Source organism: Ornithodoros turicata, chromosome 9, assembly GCF_037126465.1.
Source record: "Ornithodoros turicata isolate Travis chromosome 9, ASM3712646v1, whole genome shotgun sequence".
NCBI lineage: Eukaryota > Metazoa > Arthropoda > Arachnida > Ixodida > Argasidae > Ornithodoros > Ornithodoros turicata.
Genome location: NC_088209.1, coordinates 13,920,375 through 13,948,038, shown reverse-complemented (window position 1 = coordinate 13,948,038; position 27,664 = coordinate 13,920,375). Strand labels below are relative to the sequence as shown.

The 27,664-nt window shown below is 45.9% G+C and overlaps 1 protein-coding gene across 1 annotated transcript in view; it reads right to left on the bottom strand.

Annotated features, from left to right (window-relative positions):
• LOC135368162 (organic cation transporter protein-like) overlaps window positions 1-27,664 on the bottom strand; it is a 70,979-nt gene that overhangs the window by 13,100 nt on the left and 30,215 nt on the right. The window contains exons 8-10 of the mRNA XM_064601282.1: window positions 11,160-11,537; window positions 10,976-11,079; window positions 4,538-4,692 (exon numbers count right to left, since the gene is read on the bottom strand). Of these exons, the coding sequence (XP_064457352.1) occupies window positions 4,538-4,692; window positions 10,976-11,079; window positions 11,160-11,537 (637 nt within the window). The remainder of the gene's footprint in view (window positions 1-4,537; window positions 4,693-10,975; window positions 11,080-11,159; window positions 11,538-27,664) is intronic.

The following is a 27,664-nucleotide window of genomic DNA, read 5'->3' as shown; positions in this document are numbered from 1 at the left end:
AACTTGAATGCACGGAAAGCACGGTGAAGGCCAACTATCGCTCAGAAACCAGCTCGCGTGGCTCAGTGGTTAGCGTGCTAGCCACGTCACATCAAGGCTGGGAGGTACCCGGGTTAGAATCCCGGTGTCGGCTCTGCTGTCTGGGATTTTTCCTTGGTTTTCTGCAAACGCTTTCAGACATATGTCGGCATAGTTCCCTTAGAGTCGGCCCAGGACGTACATTCCCAAGGGCGTCAGTCCTGACGTTGCCCACCTCTGTGAGACCGACAACGGGGAGTCCCTTCACTATCACCATCACCATTGCGCAAATGATGCACTTGTATACAAGTGCATCAACAGCAGCGCAGACGAAGATTGGCACCTGGCTCGTGCCACGCCCATTCCTTGACCATCGTTCCATCCAAAATAAACCTTTCGTACAGCGCACTGCTTGAGAGTGTAGCCGCGTTCCGTGACGCTCGCCTACAAGCTGGTGACCCAAACGTGGTGGCTTCGCCGCCTACCCATCCGGAACCCCGCCTACCCATCAGTTCCCTGTCATCGGCTGGCACATCTGCAGCCGCCGCCCCTTTGTGCTCAACGATAGGCGACTACGCTGTGCGCCTGCCGACCTTCTGGGCAGCCAACCCGACTGTATGATTACTCCAGGTCGAGTCCCAATTTGACTTCGCTGACATCTCGACTCAACTGACTCGATACTGGCACGCCGTGAGTGGTTTACCGCAACAGGTTGCTAGTGAGCTTGTCTACATTCCTCCGTAGCGCGACCCTGATGACTCATTGAAAGCCGCCATCCTCGACTGGACGATGGCATCTGAGCGCAAGTGACTCTAGCAATTGATTTCGGCGGAAGAACTCGGGGACCGGCGCCCAAGCCAACTACTGTGGCACATGCAGGATCCCCTGGGCGACCGCGAGCAAAATTCGATCCCCAGTCAATGCAATAGCTGCTCCTGCAACGTCCCCCTGGCAACGTACAAATGACCAAGGCAGCAGCTTGGGCCGTGCCTCTTAAGGAGCTCGCAGCGCACGCCGACCGCATCAGGGAGGTCGCTGCTCCATCGCCGTGCGCCTTCTCGCCGCCGAACTTTCCTATCACACTCCCAATGAGCCGTCCTCACGAGTCTACCTCTAAGTCTGATACGCTCGCTCGTTTGCAAGCGGACGTCGCGGACCTCACCGAAATGGTAGCTGCTCTACGGACTTCTCGGCAATTTCACCCTCTGTCCCGGCGTCCTCGCCATCAGTCCCGATCACCTTCCTACGCACGGGATCGCACCCGGTCACCATCCACCGGCGCGGCACCTGATGACTCCGGCCCTTGTTGGTACCATTACCCCTTCGGAGCACGCGCCCGCCGATACTAAAGCCCCTGCTCCTGGACGGCTGGCCTCTCGTTCTTCGACAAGCCACTTGTCTTACATCATTGATAAGACCTCCGGACGCACGTTTCTCGTTGACACGGCTGCGAAAGTGAGCGTTTTGCCCGTTTCTAGGTGCGAGCACCTCCGGCCTTCCTTGTACCACCTTCGAGCCGTCAATAACACCAGTATTCGCATCTACGCCGAGCGATCGCTGATCCTCAACAAAGGGCTTCGTCGACCCTTTCCATGGATTTTCCTGCTCGTCGCTATCGATGACCCCATCCTGGATGCTGACTTCTTGGCTGCATACAAGCTCGGCGCCGACGTCGCCCAGGGCCGGATCCTTGACGCCACAACCGCACTGAAAAGGGTGGCTACGCCGTTTGGTCACGCGCATGCAACCATGTCAATTATCACAAAAACGCGCACGCTCCGCGTTTTCCAGCAGCAATGAATGATAACCGTATCACTCTGTGCATTGGCCTCAAGCGTGCTGTGTCGTGAAGATCTGTTTTAGTTATTTGTGCCAACGGTTAACGGGAGTAAGAAAACCTTGCAGCGAGAAAGCATACTAGTGACAGACAAGTCTTCGCATGAAAATAAATGTAAGTCGCTGCAAAAATACGTTTGACTAGAGCAGCGTACCTCACAGTATAGAAACTCACACAGTAGAAACAGAACTGCACCGCATAGCACGCTCTACCCCAACCGTTGCCAGGAGTGATAGGGATATCGCTTCTGATTCAGAGATAGACTGGGCCGGGAACTTTTTTGCGTCAACCTGGGTACATGATAATTAAGGGCGGATTTTTAGTCACCAACAGAGGGAACAGTATAGGAGTCGTGGTGTTGGTGGTGGTGATGTATAACTGCTTGCAGTAGTGGGCCATGGTGGGCCAGATGTGGGCAACGTCACGACTGACGCACCTGGGGAAATGTGCGTCCTGGGCCGACTTCTACGGGTACTGTGCCGACATATGTCTGTCTGAGGAAAACCCACACTCTTAAAAATGAACTTCACCGCATAGCACGCTCCTAGCCAACCATCATCTCGAATGATATCGTTACCTCCCCTGATTTGTTGAAAACGGGAGGCGTACACCTTTTTTGTGACACTTATGCTGTTCATAATTATCACAAAAAAGGCGTGCGCCTCCCGTTTTCAACAAATCAGGGCAGATAACGATATCATTCGAGATGATGGTTGGCTAGAAGCGTACTATGCGGTGAAGTTCATTTCTAAGAGTGCAGGAAATACCCCGCACAGCGCAGCCGGTACTGGGATTTGAATCCGCTGGTTCCCAGTCTCGATGTGACAACAGAACAGAACTTCACCACATCGCACGGTGAAGGCCAACCACGTTTCCCACAAATCGGGAGTAATAAAGGTATCATTCTGTGCAATGGTTGGCCTTTAGCCTTTTCCGTGCTATGCGTGGAAGTTCATTTTTAAGAGTGCAGCGAGCTGTCGTGGAGCTACACAACGATTACGTCGCACGGACAGGTATCTTCATTTCCTTGTGCGAGCTGTACCTTCGCTGCATTTCATTTCAAATCAATTCTGTCAGTTTAAAAGCTATATCAATGACAGGATTTGTAACCTTCCATAGACCTTTCCCTGTTTGTAAACAAATGACCTCATAGTGTTCGACAGCGCCATCGGTTTGGTAGAGTTGAACTATGCTCGAAGCTATGGGGCGAACAAGGTCGCGCAAGAAAACCACTGTTTTGAGAGTATTACGATGATCCCTGAAAGGGACGCGACCTTCGGTCCTACTTTTCTTTCAATAGGAGGCAGCGAACAAGTGCCCATTCGTGGAACCCAGCTTTCCCCTTCTGATCTGTTTCGGTTTCAGTCTGTCTACCAACGTCATGATGACGTCTCTCGGATAGAGGTCCGTTACAAAAGCAAACCTTGGCGAATCTGTGAATGTGTCCAGAAATTCGAATATTCGTCGAACTGCGCGAACGAGTGGATTCCCTGCGAACCTCAGACTCGCGAAAAGTTCGCCACATCACTAAACGATTTTTCATCATTGTTCTTGGTATAAAATGAAGCCCTCACGCCCACATAACCTGAAGCCCGGGTAAGATGGGGATTCGACCCACGCACCTTGTCTCCCAGAGGACACCGCGCTGCACAACTTGTGTAACGTGCTGGAACTGAGCTGAACCGACACCACCTCGATAGAGAAAGCCTGTTTACGCGTCGGCCTGACGTAACAAGTAAAAGTCAGCCAATCGTGTTTTCAACAGTCGTAGCTAACCACGAGCATCGTCTCAGCTGTCGTAGCCAGGAAGCCGGGCCACTATGAGCCGCATTCGCAGCCACTGTCGTTTGCGAGCATAGTAAAGGTCCCCGCGTATACTAAATGAGAAAACAAGATGAAGCGCAAAACGGTCCTAAGTATATTTTTCTTTAGAGGATTTTGGAAGTGACATTTAACGTGGCTCGACACCCTGCTTCATTTATAAAGCTGTCCACCAGGAGTCACCATGCTAAATTTTTTTCGCTCTGCGGTTTATTGTCACTGCGCAATAAAATTTACAAGAGACAGTCCGAGAAAGTAGTCGCGGACGAGAGACACGAGCCTCGCGTGACGTAGAAACTGTTCAGTGCTTTCTTCTTCTTTTTTTTCTTCTCGGCTCACGCGCCTCTTATACGTGCTCCTGCTGTGCCTTTGGACGTCACTGGTCACGTGCCGGAGCACGTGATACGTCATGACGTCTTCTCGTTCGCCGATGCGCTCTTTGCACGTGAAGAGATTATTATTTTTTAAGGTGTGTAGAACACAGCCTTGCGCATGCTCTGTAGGTATCACGCACTCATCGTTCTTTCGCAGGAGCTCATTTTATACGTTGCAGAAGACGACACAGGGGAAAAAATTGTGGGGGGGGGGGTGACTTCCATGCTTCTATAAGGTTAATTTTCTGAAAGGTATGTTTTCTTTTAGTCTACACTTGCAAATATGCGAAGTTAGATGCAATCATCTCCTAGTTCTTGAGATCGCAGAACGGTGAATCGCGGTAGCAGACGAATCCTGACTTTATGTGTCCACGTAGCGAAGCAGGGAGAGGAGGCATTAAGCAGGCCTTCTGTGTGGCGTTGGCTGAACGCACGCAAGGGCTCCATATTATTATATATAGATCGAATCCAATCCAATCCAACGTACAAAGGCAGAAGGTGCTTCCTTGGCCCAAGCCGAAGCCGAAGCCGCAGATGGCCCGTCCCACCAGAAAAACGCCAAACGAAGGAGCTATCCCGATGATGACTCCAGTCACTAGCGTCAGAATGAATGATGCTATTATTGGGGGCCTGCGTCCGACCCTGAAACATAACATGCCACAACAGTTTGTTAACAGGGGACGGCTCTGTTTGTCCTGTGAAAACACTGTGTTGCACAACGTCCCTCAACGTCAAGCAGGCATATTTGCCAACTCTGTTTGATTTTTGTAAAGCATTATTCTGTGAAGTCCTCCACGCAACATTTCTTGCACAGAACGCGCTACGCGCCGTACGTTATGGAGGACATCCTTCCTCCAATCCTCCATGGGACGCCCGTATGTCACATGACTCCAAATGCGCTTAAAATCATACTATTGCGGGCTAGAGGGCATTCTAGATTACCATAATCATACTCAGCTTTAAAAATAACAGAGAGAGGCCTCTGTGCACCAGAATAGGGCAACATGGCGGACGCAGGAGAGTTGTGTTCAGGTACGTCCAGGGGAGCTATTGGTGCAGAAATCAAAACGATGTCCCACATTAGAGTCACTAAATAAGCTACGCTTCTTTAGTCACTAAATCTAGAGTCACTAAATAAGCTACGCTAGCTAAGCGTAGCTTATTTAGTGACTCTATCCCACATGAACCCGTGGCAGACGCGTTTCCAGGGGAGAGCTTGACCACTAGGAGGAGCCTAAGTTGAAGCGGGTCATGCGACGTCACGTCTAAACGACCTCCCTCGCCGATGTTGTCCCGTCGTCAGCTGATCGTTTTCTTTTCTTTTCTCTTTTTTTACGTTGCAAGGAGGGAAGACACGTGCGGACATCGTGCTTCGAAAGCGCTTCGTCCTCCAACTCTTTCAGTTTGGCAACAAAGCCCCCCCGTTATCACAGGCTGCTAGGGTTGCCACCAGGCCGGTATTATACCGGCACGGCCGGATATTTGCTTGCTCTGCCGGTTGCCGGTAGGAAGGTGATACCGGCAGCCTTTTGCCGGTATTTGTGGCTCGACACCTTTTATAGGGACTTTTACGGGGTTTTCCTTCCAACATTCCACTACAGCTTGAATAAATCTGGAGCACGGACCCATTCCGGAGTCACCCAGTCGTTTTCTTAGTTATTCATTATTATTATCATTGTGTCTCGAACGAGTATTACGCTCGTTCTTTCTTTCTCTCTCTCTCTCAGTATACTCTCTACCCCTCACCCACTTTCCCTTTCCCGCAAACATTTTCTCCTTTCTCTCTATTCCACCTCCTCTCCCTCAGCCGGTATTTTTCACTACGAAAGGTGGCAACCCTACAGCCTGCCGTGGGTCACATAAGCCGGTCATTCATCGCGACAACAAAGCTGTCGACCAGCTTGCGGACAGCATCAAAATGACTGATAAGCGGATTCTGCTTGAATTCAGGCTTTTTGGGCGGTGCAACGACCACTCTGACGTCAAAATAGGCTCCACCCATGAGGCGGCAAAAGATCAGAAAACGGTCAAACTCTCCCTATAAATGGCTCTGATGGATGATCACCGGTTGTGCCCCTAGCGGTACCTGCACATAACTCTCCTGAGACCGCCATGCACTACCATGCACTGCCATGGCCGCCCTATTCTAATGCACGAAATCTGAAGTTCTCGTCGCACTGTTTATTTTTACGCCGAGCATGGCTTCCACGATTTTCGCGTAGATTTCGCACGCATAAATGCACCATCGTGCGCCACTGGAAGTTCGTCAGTTGAGTAGACAACAAGATCAGCGCGCAAATGCCGGTTAGGTTTATCTACACACACCCTGGATATCACAAGTATTTTTAATGTCCATAAAATCAATGCTAGCAATAAGTATTCTTTATCATAGTAGCCGTACACCTGGAACCAATATATATGTTTTTCTCTTTTTATCTATTCATTTTTCCTTTTCTTTTCTCTCTCTCTTTCCGTAATGCTTCTTCAAGGCGTCAGAAGCTTCTGCGGACCATAAACTACAGACTCTAGACTCAAGAGTCCATTCATGACCGTGTATAGTGCTAAATATATACAGTTTCCTTGTCTTCATCCTGAATTTGAAGAGAAGGGCTAACACGAGAGATTTTGTCTCCATCCCCCTGCTTGTCTCTTTTCATTTTTATTTATTTATTTACTTTTTTATTTTTTTGTTATCAGATACCACCGTGTTGTTCCTGTAAACGTAGTTTTTGGGAAATCCCAAAATTTCCTTCTGACCTCCCACGTAAAGTCCCATTCCACATTTTAAATAGTTTGTCCAGTGAAATGTCCTGCATGTGACCTGACTCATATGCCGAGGCTATCTACAGCACGCGATGATAGTGTAGCCGTTGAGTTTCACATCTGTATCTTGTCAGCCAAATTCTATAGTTTGAAAGCGCTATCAGGCCACGCTTCAGCAAGAGCAAATTATATCGTGCTAATTTAATAACCCGGCTTGAATCCTGTTGGAATCGGCAAAGGATCATATCGTTTCCTCCGTACAGAGTATTCGTCCAAACTACATTCAGGAGGCACCAATCATTGTACCTGCTCGTTTTGTTGTGATCTCTCACAACGAGTTTTCCCATCATCTATTCCCAAAGTGTGTAAAAATTGCTCTCTCTACTGTACGTTAAACCTCGTGCATGGCACTGCACCACATCAAAAAAACAATATAAGCTATTTTCTCTCCGAAAACGATCGAGGCATACGATTTATAGCATGTGTATCCCTCGGCTCTCGTCATACCGCCAGAGATCATTTTAGATGATTAGAATACAGGATTTATATACGTACTTCTTCTAAAGTCTTATCTGTCTGCGGTGAAATCGAATCACCTCGTCATTTTATCTCTGTTCAATTTACAACAAACTGCTACGAGGAAAACAAGAGGATCACGCGTTTGGAAAGTTTCACCCTCACGCAATAACTACGGAAAGCGTCATTAGCTTACAATATATCACTGGGTTGAGGGACTGTGCAACAAAATGCAATAATGTGTTTCTCGACCACCATGGAGAGCCCCGAGTGAGAGCAAAAGTAAAATTTTTCGTGTCAAAGAAAGACAACAACGAAAGTTGCAATATACGCAGCAAATCCGTAAATTTTTGATTCATTGAACTGGAATGTATCAGCTCAAATCATGAATCGTTTCGAGAATTAATTATTTCTGCTATGAACACGAAATGAACTTTAAAAAGTAGCTCATCAAATATTCCTTGAAAACACGCAGTGCTGCGGAAACGTCGTCCGCCCCACGAGGGTGTCTCCCCCCCGAACGACGCCATCGCCCCAAGCGGGAGCAATTGTCCCTAAGTGACCTAGTCTATTGTATTCGAGCAGAGTTTCCTGACCAGAATGAGTATTGAAGTCTACCTATTTTACCCATGGTTTTCATTAAAAGCACGGGTTTCTGTACCGTAATGGGATACCGCGCGACTGTCTATCTGGATTACGACATTGTGGGTCTGTACCGACGTCTACGGGTATTACCCATCCTTTTCATTAAAAACGCGGGGTTTTGCACTCTAATGGGTACCGTGGGACTCTCTATTTGGATTCCGATGTTGTGAAGCTATTCCCATGTCTACGGGTTTTACCTATGGTTTCCATTAAAAACTCAGGTTTCTGCGCTGAATCTGGATTGGACTGTTTGAACTGTCAATCTGGATTGCGATATTGCGGGATTATTCCCATGTCTACGGGTATTACTCATGCTTTTCATTCAAAGTGCGGGGAATACCCATAGACTTGCTTAGTTATAGTCCCAGGATATCGTAACCAAGCTCGACAGTCCCACAGTATCCCACTACAAGTCAGAAACCCACGTTTTTAATAATAGCATGAGTAATATCCGTAGACATGAAATAGCCCTACAATATCGCAATCCAGATTGGCAGTCCCACAGTATCCCATTACAGTGCAGAAGCGCGCGGTTTTTAATGAAAACCATGGATAAAACTCGTAGGCATGGGAATAGTCCCACAATACCGTAATCCAGATTCACCGTCCCACAGTATCGCATTATGGTGCAGAAACCCACATTATAAATGAAAAGCACGTGCAATACCCGTACACATGGGAATTGTCCCAAATACAAAAAAAGTCACGTAGCCCACACATAGTCAGTCGGATTAAATTCCACGAGAAATTGATTAAATTATGTGAAATGAGATTAAAAATAATGAAAGGAGGATTAATTCGGATGGCAAAGTGATTAAATGTCATGGTATAAGGTTAAAATATACGACAAAAGGATTAATAACGATAATAAAGGAAAGCTGTTGACGGAGCATATACTGAAACGACAGTTGTTGGAATACGTGCAGTAGTTGTACAGCGGGGTGACTTATGCTTGTAGCGGTGGAGATGTCTTTGGAATTAATTCGTTTGTCTGACAACAAAGCTGGAGTATAACCTCTCGTATTTTGGCGTCCCTTCCTCACAAATATTTTGTTTTTAATTCAAAGTATCTTGCAGGATGCGATTAAAAACCATTGCGATTGTAAAACCAAAATGTTTCTCTTTGCTTACGTCATTCCAGTAAGCATCACGTGTCCCAGACATGTGCGCAAAGTATCGCGCGCTGGGGAAATTCTTGTTACATTCTGCAGATGTCCTTGGAATATACAATGTCAGACTATTTTCAACGTCACATTGTGGACATTCAGATGACGTCTGGTGGACCTCTTGGATATATGTGACGTGTGCGACCCTTATGGTCGTCTCTGGAATATTTCTGGTTTACTGGGTATGTGTTGCGGAGAAAGGAAATCTTCGCCCTCAGATGAAATTCTGTCTAGAGAACTTTCTCTTCACCTTCTTCACCTTCACCAAGTTCTCAACTCGCCTGGCCTTTAGTCTACTTAGTGAAAAAATTAACAAGAATGCTGGGGTAACTCGTGAGAAGAACCGTCAAAATAAAGAAGCATGCTACAAGAGATGTAGAGTGTGGACACTTGTTTCACACGCTCAGGGCCAACGAATATTTAAAAGAAACGGATGGAATATACATTGCTTCAATGGAGGACGGCGAGTACGCAAGTCAAGCCAACTTTAAGATGGGGTGTCCCGCAATTCTGGGAATATGTACAAAATTCGATCATCCCTCCATTACCTTTTCTAATGTTGTTGTTGAATGCCATAGCGTAACGTGCTCGATGTGTTTGTGTGATTGGAGGGGCTTTCGAGTGTGTTTTTCTCCTTCATATCCGATTGTCGTTACAAGTGACGCAATTCCCAGCACTGCATTGGCATAAAATTTCCATTAATAAATATGTTTTGACTTGTACTTTTTTTGTGTGTATATATATTTTTTTGTACTCCCATGTTCACGCGTAATCTATATCGCAGGCAGAGGTAACGGCGCGCTATCGAGCAGCCGGCTGGGGCCAGGGACCAATTCGCTAATAGAGGTAGGTTCCCTACCTAGTCTATACCATGCTTTGACTTTGACGGAGGGTGGTTGTCCACCTATGGTCAATCCCGTACTATACTTGAGACTTTGAGCGCATTCCTGGGGGACACGGGAAGCACAATCGATGCCCCTTGGACTGGACATCGAGCGCGAAACGTCGAACGCAGTAGCCGTGGCCTTCTTCGATGACGAAAAGAATCTATGGGATACGCGAATAGTAACTGCCGCGTCGAGGTTAGTGTAGTTTCCCTTTCTTTTATTAATAACGCGTCCTGGAGTAGCCAGTCCCGAGTGGCTCGAGACTACCATCTCCATTTTTTCTTTTAAAATCAATCAATCAATCAACTGCCACATGACACGCACCTCATGTGTTGTGTGCCGTGGTATGGAAAACAAAACACTGGGATTTGTTGCCTGTCCCTCGCGACTACCTCATATAGTAACCCCGCTGTTGTTTTATGGAGAAATGTTTATTTATTTATTTATTTATTTATTTATTTATTTATTATTATTGTTGTTACTATTATTATTATTATTCAGAAACCCAAAGGACCGTGACAGTCGTTACGTGGGTGATACAAAATTTAGACACAATACAGTACGTGTTAATACATTATTAAGAACGCTGAATAAATACTACTAATACTCTCTTCATGGTTATAGGAGAGAGCTCTGTTTTCTTTTGTAGGAAAATTTAGCAAACTGTTATGACCCCGGCACTGCTTACATTTTGGCGCCAACATTCTGGTATTTTGGCACGAGTATTTACAATTTTGTGAAGTACGCTTTCTTCGTATGCTCTGTAGGGTCTCGTAGTGGTTTGTTGCTGTATGCAGAGGTATAACGAACTCCCCAGACCACTGCTTTTTAAACATCTAAAACTCCATTTTATGCATACTTAATTCGGTTATTTCCTTCAGGTATATGCGATCAGCAGGGTGGCGTTTAATACGGAGGAGCTTGTGTATGAATATAAATATATCTTACTTGTCGCCGATGAACGAGCACGCAACAGAACCTGCCAGCATTCCCCACATCATGACACTCTGCACCAGGGACCGTAGCCAGGCATCTTCACACACCAGATCCCACTTAAAACGGACACTTTCTACATCACGCACGAAACTTAGGCACACTCACTTCAAACCAGAGGAACCTGCGTCCTTCTCACCTCTTCTACGACGGAAGACCTGTAGAAGCTATCGCCATACTCCCACCTGTAGCATCCTTGCGTGCTGTTTGTGTCCACCGTCACGTTGTGGTCCGTCTCCAGGACAGTACGCATGGAGCAGCCGCTGAACCCGGACACGATTTCACCGTCTTCGATCAACCGCTGTCTCGGTATGGCCAGGACCTTCCACTCGTCTGTAGTGAGGTTTTGTAAAGCTCCGTGGGGTCGAGCGCACCAGTGGTCCACATTCGGCAGAAAGAAACTGGAAACTAAGATATGAAGTCCAAGGGGAATTCCTCGAAGAAGGGAATACAGGTAGACTCCCCGCTGGAATCGGCCGTAGTCGCCAATGACGCTGCTGACATCCATTGCTATAAGCTGCAAGAACAGACGACTTAAAATAGGATAGAATAGAAATAGAAAGAAAAAAAATGGAAACGTAGGTCGCCATGGTGCGACTAGCTGTTCCAGGACGCTTGACGTGTGGAAGCACTGAAATATTATATCAGCACGTATGTCCTTGAGGTAGGTCGTGAGTGCACACAGCGCAGGTTGCTGGTGCTGCCTTGGACAGCTCCCCAGTAACTTTTCAACACTAAATGGAACAGACGACTTTGGTAACATACATGCACATGACTTTATGCTGCGAACCCTAACAAGATGTGAATCGCTGCGTTCTGAAAATCAAAAATGGACAACAACATTAACAGCAACAAATATAGTGATGATGATGAATGGAGAAATTCACCACGTGGATATTACCTTGAACTATGTTTTGCCTGTATGCTGGAAAGGATTGCCGGCTCTGAGACTGCCCTACATACTGCGATGTATCCCGAATGAGAGCTGCGAAAATTAGCGGCTGTATAGCCGGAATCTTATCTTCTCTCGGTTAATTTACGAGTGCGGCAAAGGTGATCATAATTGCTATCTGGCGCAGCAACCTCCTTCGGGAGATTCTAGAATTTCATTTCGACATCGGACTTGTGTTACGTACTGCTCGTGACACGGTTGTATGAAACCGTCTGTCAGTAGTTCTGCAGCTCATATTTCCTTGATTGCCATCGAAAATGTTGTTCCAGTATTGTATTCAAAGATGGACCATATGCTGCACGTGTTTCTTACTCGACATAAATGATCTTGCAACACCTCGAGATTTGAGATGGGATAAACCACGGGGTGCTGATTTCGGACAACCGTGTCGCAAGCAGTACATCCAATGAGGTAATGGTGTACTTACTTAGTTACGTACGTAATTAATGGGTGCGTTGAGTGAGCCGGTGAGTGAAATAGAGTGAAACTATATAACATAATTAGATCGTGTATCCATCAACGTGTTCCAGTGTCGTGTTCCAACGTGTTCCAATGTGGTGCCAGTGTCATCCATCTATACGTCGATGTCTAAAGGCTTATCAATTAGCCGTAATGTAAGAAAGGAAGCCAAGCCGAAGAAAGAAAGTGGGGAAAGGTTTGCAGCGTACTAGTGAGGTAGCGAAATAGAAAACAGGAAGGCAAAGCTGGCACTAAATAATGCATTAAAAATAAAAATAATTGTAAAAAAAGTAAAAATGCAATAGTAGGCAAAAAAAAGTGTAATGGATTAGAATGTAATAGAAATGTAATGGCATAGAAGTGTAACACATGTATGACGTAAGAGAGTGAGTGGGTAACGTAATGTTTTGGGCTGACGTGATGTGAAGTGATGTCCACTAACTACTTCTACAGTAGTTTAACTATAACTACTAACTACTTTGCGATGGAGTAGTTTAACTAGTAGTTCAACTACTTTTCAGTGGAGTATAGTTAAACCTACTTCTTTAACTACTGCAATGTATTTTAACTACATCTATATAATTACTTAACGTTGTCCATCAACACCAATCCCTTGTAGTACACCTAAATCACAGTCAGTCACAACCTGAGTCACAAGCAGTGATAATGATATTTAAAATATACTCTTGTACCTATGTCGCTTAATGCACATACTGCCGTAAAATCCGCTGCCTGTCTCTTGTATATTATGTCTATACGCTGACGACTTGTTGCGGAAATATTTTCTACGGAGTGAAAGCTTCCGCTATAAAGGTACGTACGGGATCTGGACATTTCGGTGTGGACATTTCGGTGTACGGACATTTCAGTGCACGGACATTTCGGTGCACGAACATTTCGATGCACGGACGTTTCGGTGCACGGACAGATCGGTGCACGGATATTTCGGTGGACGGACATTTCGGTGCACGGGCGTATCGGCGCACTGACATTCAGTCGCACCGACATTTTGGTGCAAAACGTTGCTGCGGGGTCCCGGAAAAATGGTCCCGGGAATCGCTGTCACGATGTCGACATATCATAATAAAACAATGGGAAGAGGGCGGTTGGCATCGGAAGCAGTGTTGTCAAGAAACTTGGTTCACATAGAGAAGAACGTGCATTATGTATTTTTTGTGCACTATTATAGTTCTAAGACCTCATCTGCATGTGTCCGTGGTCTGTCGTGGCTTTTAAACTTTTGGGGCATTTTCTTTTTTAATATTTTGCACCCCGTGTTCTGGTCGGTGCTGTACAGATATTCAGTTTTTTATTTCTTTTTTTCAAGAGTAGATGAAGAATTTACCAGAACATGGGGAATTTAATTATTTTAATGGGGAATTTAATTCTTTTAAATCTTTTAACAATGGGAATGAATTTAATTCTTTTTAATTTTATAGTGAGAAGGGGGCATCTTCAAGGTATGGATATTATGCAATTTGAATTCCATTTGTTGCGGACGTGCCGGTTACATCTTTGGTGGAAGCATTTGGTTAGACGTTATTCCCCTTGTATTCGTACATAATTTTTCCACGCTAATGGCCGCGTATTTTCAAGGCCTAAATAACCATATAAAATTACTGTGGTACCCCTCCACTCGCTAGCCATAAACTGGTCGTCTTTTCAACGGTAAAAACAGTGCTTTCATAGGTAATGCACTTATGCCTCATAGGTATGTCGAAGAGGCGGTTGTGGAAAGTATTGCTAAAGTGAGATTCGCTAGTCATAAATTTAGTTTTAATAATCAACACTTTTTTGCTCGTTTATTTTTAACATAGTTCATCACAACGAATCACTCGTGGGATGGCCATAATGCGATAAAACGACTTATTTCATGCTTGAAGACCTTTGTTCCATTTATGCAAACTTGAAGAGCCACGGGACGGGGCAGAGTTTTTCTCCAAACAGGAACACAGGAACTGCTATATTCCCTTCTGAACACGGGGACATGTTAACTTGGTAACGCTTTGGAATACACGGGGAATAGCGTCTAATCATATGCTTCCGCAAAAGATGTAACCGCACGTCCTCAACAAATAGAAGTCAAATTGCATAATATCCGTACCTTGAAGATGCCCCCTTCAAGATAATACTCACTACAAAATGACAAAGGAATTCTTCACCTACTCTTGAAAAAAGAAATCTTTACTAGTTTCAACCGCACCGGCTTTCAACAAACATAACAAAATACAGTTAACGTTTCGGGTCCCATTCGGGACCCATCATCAGAATGACGCTGTCCTGGTCGTCACCGGGTATTTACGTAGAAGAGGAGCGTAGCATTCTGGGAGGGGGCCTGGTTGTCGATTGATAACTTCTTTTGTTTTCTTTATGTGCCATTCTGATGATGGGTCCCGAATGGGACCCGAAACGTTAACTGTATTTTGTTATGTTTGTTGAAAGCCGGTGCGGTTGAAACTAGTAAAGATGTCTACTCCCGGCAATTGGACTATATTCAGATACGTTCGAGATACGTACGGAGACGCTGCCCTGGCCGCTGCTCGTCAATACCTTAACCTAGCGACCAAAGTGATCAGATTCCAGTGCCATCTTCGCTTCAATCAAGTGTGTCTGAACCAGCATGTGGTCCCTCCTGCTCTCCGTTGCAAACCTCTGGTGGACACAGCATACGGACGACGCCTGGCCAAATCTTACGAAAGGAATTGCCTGAGGGCCCGCACTCAAGAAAACAAAGAAATCATCTTCAAGACGAGGAAACAACTTCACGCCGCTGAAAGGAACATTCAACGGTTTTTGGATATCGACGACTTCAGCAGGATCATCATCGCACGTAAGGAAGCGGAGCTATTTGAACACAAACGGCGATCAGCAGCACACCAGCACAAGCTTAGTGTGCTTTGCTCGAAATATTCCGGGCTGGACGACAGTACAACTGTGATCAACCTCTCTTCCAAACGACTGGACGACGACCACACCTCCGTGCTAACTAAAGGTATGAACTACGCCATCATTCCACGAAGCATACCTGTTAGCGAGATTGTGTCGGAAGTAGAAGACAGACTGCGGCAAGTCAAAGATAAAACAGCAGCCATAGCGGCGAGGAACAAAGTAATCGGAATACTACAGAACGCAAACCTTCCGCCTAAAAACATCACAAAAGCTGAACAGAATGCTCTAAAAGACCTTCGCAACGACGATACAATTGTTATTTTGCCCGCCGATAAAGGCAAAGCGACTGTGATACTGAATCGTGACGATTACGACAGCAAGATGGAGTCCATCCTTCAAGACCGCTCCCATTTCAGCGAACTATCGGGTGACCCAACAGCTGCATCTGAGAGAAAGATTGTTGCCCCGCTCAGGAAACTCAGAACTAAGAAACTAATTACGGACAGTCTGCGCTGGAAACTTTTCACCTCCGACGGAGCGACACCGAAGATATATGGCCTACCGAAAGTTCACAAGAACAATTGTCCTCTGCGCCCCATTGTGTCCTTCATAGGTGCACCGTCCTATAACGTGTCTAAATTCCTGGCTGAACTGTTGGCACCTTTAATGTACAAGAACGACCGGTCGGTGAAGAACTCTGCGGAATTTTGTGAGCTCATCCGTGACATCTGCATAGACGATGGCGACGTCATGATGTCTTTTGATGTCATCTCCCTGTTTACAAACGTGCCCATTGACGTAGCTCTGTCCGTAGTTCGAACGAAGCTGAGAGCTGACGTTGACTTAGAAGACCGCACTGATCTTTCAGTTGAAGACATTTTAGAACTTTTAAAGTTATGCCTCGGACAAACTTTCTTCAAATTCAAGAACAGGTTCTTTAAACAAACCGACGGATGCCCCATGGGCAGCCCAATTTCAACGACCATTGCCAACTTAGTCATGGAGTTTGTTGAAGACAAGGCCTTAGAGGACGCAGGACAATTCATCACCTTTTACAGACGTTATGTTGACGACACATTTGTGATTATTAAGAAGAATTTCACCAACACATTCTTTGACAAGCTGAACAGCATTCATCCTAACATCCAGTTCACGTGCGAGGAGGAGAAAGAGAAAAAGATCGCCTTCTTGGATGTCCTCGTGCAAAGAGACCCGTGCGGAAACTTGAAGACCTTGGTTTACAGAAAACCGTGCGACACAGGTCAGGTCCTGCATTATGGTTCGGGGCACCCTCTTGAACACAAGCGATCGGTTGTTCGTTCCCTGCTTTCACGTGCCATGGAGATCCCTTCAGATCATCAGACAAGACATGAAGAAATAACAAAGGCCAAAGCGGATCTACGAAGAAGGGCATACCCCGAGCAATTTATCTGTGATACATACCACCGAATGATGAATACACGCCCGGCACAGGCGGAAAGTAGTCAAGAAAGACCCATGTACGTTACCATCCCCTACCTGAAGGGTGTGTCAGAACCAATTAGACGGGTGCTCTCCCAGGTGAACATTAAAACTGCATTTAAGCCCACGACAACACTGAGGAACGTACTGAGCCACCCCAAGGACAGAACACCACCGGAAGAAGAACGAGGCGTTGTATACAAGGTATCTTGTCAAGATTGCCCTGCCGTGTACATCGGAGAAACAGGAAGGAAGACACGAACAAGAATGAAGCAACACAAGAAAGATATCGGGAAATCAGCAACAAACCCAACAGAACTGTGTGAACACGCGCGCAAAACAGGACACGTGTTAGACCTGGACAACCCATTCATTCTGGCGAAAAAGAACAAATGGGGGGTGAGGAGACAGCTGGAGCCATGGCACATAAAGAAAACAAAAGAAGCTATCAATCGACAACCAGGCCCCCTCCCAGAATGCTACGCTCCTCTTCTACGTAAATACCCGGTGACGACCAGGACAGCGTCATTCTGATGATGGGTCCCGAATGGGACCCGAAACGTTAACTGTATTTTGTTATGTTTGTTGAAAGCCGGTGCGGTTGAAACTAGTAAAGATGTCTACTCCCGGCAATTGGACTATATTCAGAAAAAAGAAATAAAATAATGAATTTCTGTACACCACCGACTAGAACGTGGGGCGCAAAATATTAAGGAAGAAAATGTCCCAAAAGTTTAAAAGCCAAGACAGGCCACGTGCAGATCATGTCTTAAATCTATAATAGTGCACAAAAAATACATAAAGCATGTTCCTGTCAATGTAAACCAAATTGTCCGCACCGAAATGTCCTGCACCGACCGATTGCGCGACCGATCGATCACGTATATCCATCCTATGCGGTTATGTGCACACCAGGACGGTAACCAAGATATTACGCAGACCGCTACGATAGTCCAAATACAAAGCTTGCGGCGGGATTCTTTCTGTGCCTACGCGATAAACAAAGTTGCAGAATTATTTCACAGCAAATGAGGCTTCACTACACAAGCATTAAAAGTGCAGATTTAGTACACATGCATGGCACAATAGCTCTGCGCCTCCGTTCTCATCAAACAAGTAGCTCAAGGTAAGTCTGACGCACAATCGTGCCGCAAAGCTTGGGGCAAAATCAGAAGTAGTTGGTGCCTGCAGTAACCTAACTACTGTATAGTTAACTACTCAAATTAGCAGTTTAACTAGTAGTCGCCACTACATTTCTGCAAGTAGTTGATAACTACTTTTTAACAAAAATCAGGTAGTTTAACTAGTAGTTTAACTACACTCTTAAAAATGAGGTGGTGGTGGTGATGGTGAAAGGGCTTGCCGTTGTCGGCCTCTTAAAAATGAACTTCACCGCATAGCACGCTCTTAGCCAACCATCATCTCGAATGATATCGTGATATTAACATTGCCTTGAGTTTGAGGGGAAAAACACAGGACGAACACATCTCGTCCTGTGTTCGTCCTGTGTTTTTCCCCTCAAACTCAAGGCAATGTTAATATCAATTCAACACCAGCTAGCTTGCCTCCTCCTGCTATGTTCAATGATATCGTGATCTGGCCTGATTTGTTGAAAACGGGAGGCGTACGCCTTTTCTGACAATTTCTGTGACAATTATGAACAGCATAAGTGTCACAAAAAAGGCGTATGCCTCCCGTTTTCAACAAATCAGGGCAGATAACGACATCATTCGAGATGATGCTTGGCTACACTCTTAGAAATGAACTTCACCACATAGCACGCTCCTAGCCAACCATCATCCTGAATGACAACGTTCTCGCCCCTAATTTGTTGAAAACGGGAGGAGGAGCCTATTTTGTGCCATTATGCACGGCACAAAATAGACTCCTCCTCCCGTTTTCAACAAATCTACGGCGAGAGCGTTGTCATTCGGGGTGATGGTTGGCTAGGAGCGTGCTATGTGGTGAAGTTCATTTCTAAGAGTGTAGGAGCGTGCTATGCGCTGAAGTTCATTTTTAAGAGTGTACATGTTTATTTATTTATTTATGATTGTACCTCAAGTGGCCTCGCGGGGCGTCACATGAGGGGAAACAAACTCACACATGAACATACAAGAACATGCTAAATGTACATATGAGCAAGAACTAGCGGTAGTGGCGGCAAGGTCAAAAACCAAACACAACAACCAGATCAAAATCCAAAGTATGTAGACAACCTGCTACGAAATACAACAGCGTCAGAGACTGAGACGAGGGACTGGGGAAGGTCATTCCAAGCAGCAATAGTATGGGGAAAATAAGAATACAAAAAAATAACAAGTGCGACGCGTTATGGGCATTACTTTACATGAATGATCACACCTTAAAGTACACATATGTACACACATAAAGTACACAGGACGTAGTTCACTACTGGCCATCACTGCTATTTACTCTTTATTGAACTTATACCATGTAAACGGAGGCATGCTAGTACCTCCAGATATTTAACTTCATTAATAAACGTGCGAAGGCGAAAAATTTGCGCCAAAGTAGCTCATCACATATAGCCGAGCCCTTTCAGGCCATGCTGTGGATTCGGAGCTTAAAGTTCTGCAAATGCGAACACTGATGTGATGCGAACACTGAAGACTGATGTATCATGCCTCTAAATTACAATTAGCGAATCTTCTACAATTTTTTCCTTCGGGTGTTGAACTTAAACAGAGTGTGGTCGTGTAAAATCTCTGTGATTGCCAGTGCTGATTCCATGTGAGAATTCTTACACACATTGTGGAATATTCGTTTCCTTAGCAATCTTCAATCTAATCATAAGCTGTTTTCGTTGCGATGCGTAGAATTTATTATAATAATGAGAAAGAATACAATTATTATTTCAATTATATGCTTGTTTATTCCGATAAATTACAATTCTATTCCAAACTCTGAAGTTTTCGTTTGTTGTCTTGATTCATGAATTCCGAAGACATCAAGTAGTTTATTCTGATTATTGGGCGCTTGAATCCAGCGTTGATTAACGCAGGTGATGTGTTGTCGCTTCGTGTTTGTATTGCTTCAACAACTTGCACTTTGTCGCGACGAACTTGCACAGCCTCTTATTGATGTTTCCTTTCTTTGTATGAAGATTCTTGAATGGTGTACAATAGAATATTAGATGAAAATCGTCCGGTGGTCCACCGCAATTGATATGTTTGTTGAGTTTCAATAAATGATGATACATCAGACCTTGCACAACAATATGCTGTTCATTCGACATCACTGACTGGTATAATAAAATAATTGCGTTGCCGTGGTAGCGGAACATATCACGTGATAATATTTTATGTACTTTCCATCTCAGATATGTGTAATTTCAACAAATCCGTAATGAACCGTGCGATATAGACCGCTTGTATATGATAATTTGATCTGACTGCTTTCTTGGTGAACGGAATGCCCATTGCAATGATTCATCTGGTCTAGTGTATTTCAATTCTTCGTTAGCAAATCTCAAAAACTCCGCCATCAATCCCAGTGGCCCTTCCAACGTTGATGTGCAACGTTGCAATCTGATGCGCAACGTTGATGTTATGAGTATTGTAGATTCGGCATATAAATTCTTGCATCTTCAGTTCTGTAGTTTGTACCATATCTCCGAATTCGACCATATCTAGGACGTATTGAAATGCAGCGATAATAGAATCGTTTCGCCGCTCTTCCTTTTCGAAGCAGTGTTTTATCATGTCCTCGCGTGACTAATGGTAGCGAGTACAAAATCTGTCCATCTTTTCAATGTAGAACAATTGTCCCTTCTGTTTTCAAGTGCACGTCTACACTTAATTAAAATCATATCTATGCTCATTTTATTGATTACATTTTTTTAGGATTATATTAATATCCACATGCCATGAGAATTATGGAAATTGATTTACAAAAAGATGTGATGAGTAAGAAAAAATGTGCGCTTTCAATGATTCTATGTACAAGGTCATACTAGAGCCCGTCCCTCCCTAACTCGATGTTGGTGTTGGGAGTCGTCGGGCTTCATCACACTTTATCGCTTGAATCCACTAGTTGATCATGTTTATTCATTGAAAATGACAAGTTTCTGTACAGATTCTACGGTGTATTCACGCTGCTTGCTTAGAAATGATTTGTCTGAATTAATTATTGTTTTGTTTCAGGTTCGACTGATATTCTATGAGTTGGACATTATGTATGCATGATGTATTAATTGTGTCGTATTTGTTTCAATTGTTCACTCGATTGAGATAAGTAAAAATAATCTCTGAGTTGGGAATGCCTCATATTCTCGGCAGACAGACAGTGCTTGACGACGTGTCGTCAGCGGTTTGATCGCTGCTCAAAATATATCGCCGGCAGCAGACACATACTGCACGAAAAGCTTTTTTCTTTTTCTAGGAAGGTTGATTTAATGTGCTGTGGACGATTCAGAAACTGCATTAAACGGTAGAAGCATTTGCATTTATTTAACAACAAGCAAACATTTTACAAACTTTCGTGCATGAAACTTGCATAGCTTACGAACGGAACTTGCTGGTCACCCGATCATTGAGTAATCCAGTCACACAATTGTTTCGGTAGCATCATTTATTACAAGCGCTCTACCAGTTGTGCGGGAACATGAAATATTGTAACAAACTTAGCTTGGAGAAACAGTTGAACGAGAACAATAAGACAGAAGAAATGAAACTTACGCTCAGAATATACACTCAGTGCGGGTAAAACAAATGGAACTTGTGGTTGCGGAGTCCGATTGTCCAGAGGTTCAACCTTGGGGTCCCTAGTCGGCTGGGGTTGCGAAGCGTACATCGAAGAGTTATGGGGGGGTGTCGAGGTAGCTTGCCGTTGTTGGCTGCACTCAAGTGGGCATCGTCACGACTATAGCCAAAAAAAGAAAGTGGGAGAGGAGAGTTGAGGACTTCAAAGTGATGTAGAGGCAGGATGACCGATACTGATGGGACGGAAGCACACTGTAGGTGAGAGGTGCACTAGAGTGGTCTCTCCGCTAGGCCCGTTTCTTGAAGAAAGCGCACGAGGCCGCGAGTTCGAAGAGTTATGAAGTCACTACTCGGAGCACCGTTGACGAATCACAAAACAGAGTAGGGGTCCATGAAGGCACGCAACACATATGACGCGCGCACAATATCCCACTTCAGCTGACGCAATCACGAAAGGCCCAATACGCCACGGAAAGCGCATTGCAAGGCCGTCCAAGGCCAACTCAAGCAGGGGAGGCACAGCGACAAGAAACGAGATACAGGCTACGTTCCAATACCTCGCGCCCGCGAAGCCGCCTGACTAGGCAGCTGAGTAGACCCCTTTGCTTGTCACTATTGGAACAGGCTTGCCTAGCCGAGGCGCCTGTGGAGCCATCGCGTTGCTCACACAAGAAATGCGTACGGCGCAAGCGCAGCAGGACTGTAATGCGCTAAGTTTGTAGGACATCGTGCATAAACTGTCACCTTCACAACTATACATCTGTTCCAACTCTCTACGCAGTTTTAAAAAACATACAACTATGTGCAACTTTACGTTTAAAGCCAGCAGAAACAGCGGGCGCGCTGGTACCGTCAACGCGCGTCTCCATCCCGGCTGTCAGATGGTCAGGCGTATAACTAGAGTGCATCGATGCGCACTAGGCGGTAGCTGACTGAATAGCGGACTTGGCGAGATTTGGAACGAGACTTAACATGATGGCACTTCCGGTTAGACCGCTAGGCAGTCGACATAACCGGGGTATTGGAACGCAGCCCTAGTTGCGTCTGTGTTTGCCCCGAGGCTTGCGACAATGATTATAAACTATAAACAACGAGAATTCGCCGTACTTTTGCCGAAAGGCTTACTGCAGGACGTCATGTTGAAAGAAGGGACAACGTAGCTTATCGGTTGTCGCTGTCATTCAGGCTGCGTTCCAATATCTCGCGCCCGCGGAGCCGCGTGACTAGGCAGCTGAGTAGACCCCTTTGCTTGTCACTATTGGAACAGGCTTGCCTGTGGCGCCATCTCGTTGCTCACGCAAGAAATGCGTACGGCGCAAGCGCAGCAGGACTCTAATGCGCTAAGTTTGTAGGACATCGTGCATAAACTCTCACCTTCACAACTAAACATGTGTTGCAACTCTCTACGCAGCCTCAGTGTGCCAAGCTTGTTTGTCAGGAGGGGTCGCCGCCGACAGCGGCATTCGGCGACGGCCGACATACGGTTTTCTCTGTCGGCCGTCTTTTGTATTTGCAGTGTGACTGGTTCGCGGACACGATGTCTTTTGATGTCAACCGACTGATTCTGTCGGTTGTCGGCCCAGTGTGACACCGCCTTAAGGGAACTGTGCCGACATATGTCTGACAGCGTCCGAGGAAAACCCAGGAAAAACTCCAGACAGCACAGCCGGCACCGGGATTCGAACCCGAGTACCTCCGAGTCTCGACGTGACATGACCAGCACGCTAACCACTGATCCACGGGAGCAGATTTAGTCCTTGCTGCAGTGTCAGGTTTGAGAAGTAAACAATTAATATTTTCCACTTGCGATTATTTCTTCCTTTTTGTTTGTTGTGCATGTGAAGGTGTGCATGCAGTGATCATGGCTCTATGTTGCAAATGTTGTTCGTGTTATGCACTGATGAGAGCTGATGTTTACAGCATATTATAGTGCGTACCGTCCATGAGGAGGCAGTCGTCTACATGTAGAACCAATCACGGCTGGCCAAATTGCAACTTTCACTGAAAAGACTTGGGAAGTGGGGTAGTTTTTGGTACTCAGCGGGGACCTCAAAGCAGCAAATACACAGAGACAGGAACACAAACCAACGAGACATCTGCTCTCATGAAAGCAGGTGTCTTGTTGGCTCATGTTCCTGTGTATTTGCTGCTTAGAGATGCCCGCTCTGTACCCTTCACGTCTGTGTGGCGGGGAGGATACAATAACCTCTATGTACAGGTGTCCTAGTAACGTTTATAAGAGGTACTGCTCAAAAGCTACTTTGTAACATCTGAACTAGAAGGTAAAATATTGCTATTTTTTACCGTTTACTAAAGGTGTGTAAACAGGTGTGTAAAGGAGTGTAAAACAAATCACCCACAAGTTCCAGTTAGTAAGCAGTTCGTATTTATTTGTGCTTTGAAGGCTGTTTTGCTGGTGTGCCCTGAGCGAAGAATATTGTTTCGTCTGACATAGGTGGTGACCACTCAAACCATCGCTCCAATCTCTCGACGCAGTAATTTCCTTTCTTTTACGGGACGCTACACTCGTATTTCACTATGCTTCGCAGCTTTCAGAAGAACGGTGCTACTTGCTGGATCACTTTCTCGCTCCCTGAAATGCAAAACAATCGTTTCGTTATATATTGTTGGTGCACTTGATGAAGAACTGCCAGCCAGAGCACTCAGCCTGTACCGAAGCAACGTGATGCAGCGAAAATTTGAGTGCACCGGAATGAATGGGGAGAAAATGGGGCGGTTTTGCCTGCGGCAATGGCGGCTGCAAGACCCTATTTTTGAGATATCATGTGTGCAGGCACTGCGCTGGTACCATCCTAGAGTGTTGCAAATAAACAAAACAGAGGAAGATACAAAGTTTCAATCTCTTGACCATTTTCTCCTACATCTGCTGTTATGGTATGATGTTGCTCGGGGGAGGATAACGCAGAAAACACGAGGCAGTGAGGAGGGCTGTATCCTACCATCACCTACATTCTCAAAACACAAAGAGACTTCAAGGACGAAGACAGAGGAGAGTTCCGGAAGTCCGAACCCCCCCCCCCCACTCCCCACCCCCACTATCCTCGGAATCCTATCTTAGGTAGAGAGAAAACGAGAGCGAAGTCATCCCCTACACCGTGGAACACCTCCCGAAATAGTGTTTTTCTAGCTATACTGCTAATAGAGCTTCACCTAATTGCCCCTCGCTGTTCAGAACACTGTGACACCGCCATTGCGTCTCAGCGTCCTACTGTTGTACACGGAACCTTTCGTCAATAAACCCAGAGGCATGAATGCAACCCTGGCCCACCGTCACAAGTGCGCACAGATCATAGTCGACGTTTTCTCCTCAACAAAGGCAGAGCGGTTTCCTATCTCTCAGGCTCTGAATTTGGCAGGGTACAAGTTGCTTAGAAATGCCGTCTTCAGCGGGGGACGTGAAATACGGGGTGCCGTGTGGTGAGCTTTCATCGCACGTTGAAGAACCCTCAGGTGGTCAAAAGAAATCCACAGACCGACCGATGCGGCATCACTCATGGCCTCAGTTGTCTCGCGACGTAAACCCCCCAATTATTATTATTATTATTATTATTATTATTTGTATCACTCTGTGCAGCGCTCGCCCTTAAGCGTGCCATACGGTGACCTTCTGTGTAGTTCCCTGAATAAAAGTATTGACACTATTGCCTTGTTTTTGCGAAAATTATGCACATTACATCACAGCCACCGAAGATATGCAGCCCGCGCTCGTGAAATTGGCGCTCAAGAACGGAAGCAGAAACACAAATTCTTGGGCGGAAATTTTCATACTTTCGTCATTAATATCATCTTCCCGGATATAGCTTTCTTTAAGGGACTAGCAAGTTGACCTTGCGATTGAGTGACCTTTCTTGCGTGTACTTTTCTTCGAACAACGATATCTATGCCGCTTACAATAGAGCAAGCGCAGGCAAGCTGGTGGATCAATTCCATAATTGAAGAAGAATGAAGAAGCCTATGTGTGTCTGTCTTTCTTCCTAGTGCCCAAGCTCAGGTTTTTTCAACTGTGGAAGATCTATAGCACCACCCTCACTGGATACATGGGTCGCGCGAACTAGCTGATGCTTTTTTACCTTTGTTTTCCCAGCTTTTCGGTTTCTTTCACAGTATCTGGCAACACGACACGGAATGTTTCAGGCAAGAGTATCACTAGGAAGCCGGCAAGAAGTAAGAAGCAGGCCAGGAGAGTCATGGGAACCGCCTCCACAGTGTAAGACCTCTGAAATAGGAATACAGTGCATACAGATGTCAAATCGTACATCGAAGGAAGCACACTTTCGATCTTGCCATCTACGGGGATGTTGTTTGGGGATAACAAATCCGTTCCACATTAGTTCTACACATCTACACAACGTTACCCCCCCCCCCCCCCCCCAGGCAAGGGCACGCAGTTACACGCCAGTTTTTCCCACGAGACCACGTTAGAATGCATGGAGTTCGTCGTGAAAGCAGCAAATAGGCGATTATAATACAGTCGACCCCCGTTTATCCGGATCCCGTGGTATCCGGACAAAAGGCACGAGAACGGATTTTCCTCCATGTATTTTGTTCTCGTTTATCCGGACTTCAGCTTCCGGACTCGGACAAGAATTCCAGGGAACGAAAGTCGAAAATTATTGTAATCCAGCTTCAGTTATCCGGACTACGGTGAGTAAGAGGAGACGCTGACCCCGCTTCGTCACCCTTTTCGCTGTGTTGGGGTTGTTCCCGTTACACGTCAGGGACCTACATTCCTCCGTAGGGGAGACAACTGTGGACGATGACCCCCTTTCCTCTTTGTGTGCGTTGGGTCACGTTGACCAGTCCAGTCATTTGGAAATATCTGGAGCAACTGTTTGGTTCTAGAGGGGAAAACTCCAACCCGAGGGCCTGCTGCTTACGGCCCGTTGGCGGATGAAGACATTCCCATAGCTGAGCTGCGATCCCTGATGCAGAGGCTCACTGCGACTGCCGTACATGATGCTGCGATTTCTGACTATGTTGACGTTGATAAGGATGATGACGCGTGTGCAGCTATGAGTGATGACGGTGGGATTGCTGCTGTTGCCTCCGATGATGTGCAGCAAGACGGTGCCGATGACATCAGTGAGAAACAAGGCTCCGACATTGACACTTTGCGTCCGCACTGACATTCTTCGAGCAGCGCAACAGCGTGGCTCAACTCCATGCAATTAGCAAAAGTTTGCAGGAATCGAGTGCCTACACCACTGTGTAACAGCTGTCATTGACGAGATTTCTGTGTTTTAAATTAAATTAAACCAATTAAACCTTGCTCTGTAGGACGTTTCTATTCGGTCGTTTCATTTATCCGGATGCCCCGGTATCCGGACGATTTCGCCGGGAACGGCACCGTCCGGATAAACGGGGTCGACTGTATATTGGACCATATGCATGACAATGCACAGCGCATGCTCGGCTCATGTTCTGGCTGAGGACAGTCGATTACTATACAATTTTCCCATTACTGGAATCTTTCCGTCAAGGAGTGAGGCTACGCTTCTCGGGTTTCGGCGCCAAAAATGTAGTGTAAGGACCGAGGAACGATAACGAGCGGTCTTATTCACTCTGTCCAAAACACTGTCCCAAAACGTGGCATAAATTCCCGCCATCTAGTTAGCAGTTAGCAATCATTTCCAGCGCTTTTAAGGAAAACAATAACCCCTGATAAAGGCTCCCCCAGGGTCCGCTCTGCAGGATCATCGTATGGCGGTGACTTTCCCGAACTAGAACGGGCTGCTTTTCTGAGCAGTCGCCGGGAACCGTTGTGATGAGGTAGTTCATCACCGTCGTCTTTGCGTGGATTCTGTGAAGAACTCGTATACTGCTCGAGGAAATACAAAAAGGCTACAGCAGCAGGGCAGCACCCAACTGTTGGTTTTAATTGCCACCAGATTCAGAGGGAGCGCTGAAACAGGAACCCACGTCGCAGGAGGATTTGTCAGCCGCACTAATGCTTGAAAACCTTCGTACTTCCCACCCGCGGACGCAGCATTGTCCTAGCACTGCTTGCAAGACCTTTTGTTTATGTGAGTGTGTGTATGTGTCCTCAAAGCTTTGAACCTGTCATCAGCTTTATGTCCATGATGCATAAACCGTACGAATCTTTCGACTGACGTAGTATTTTTTAAGTGCACGAAAGTTCTC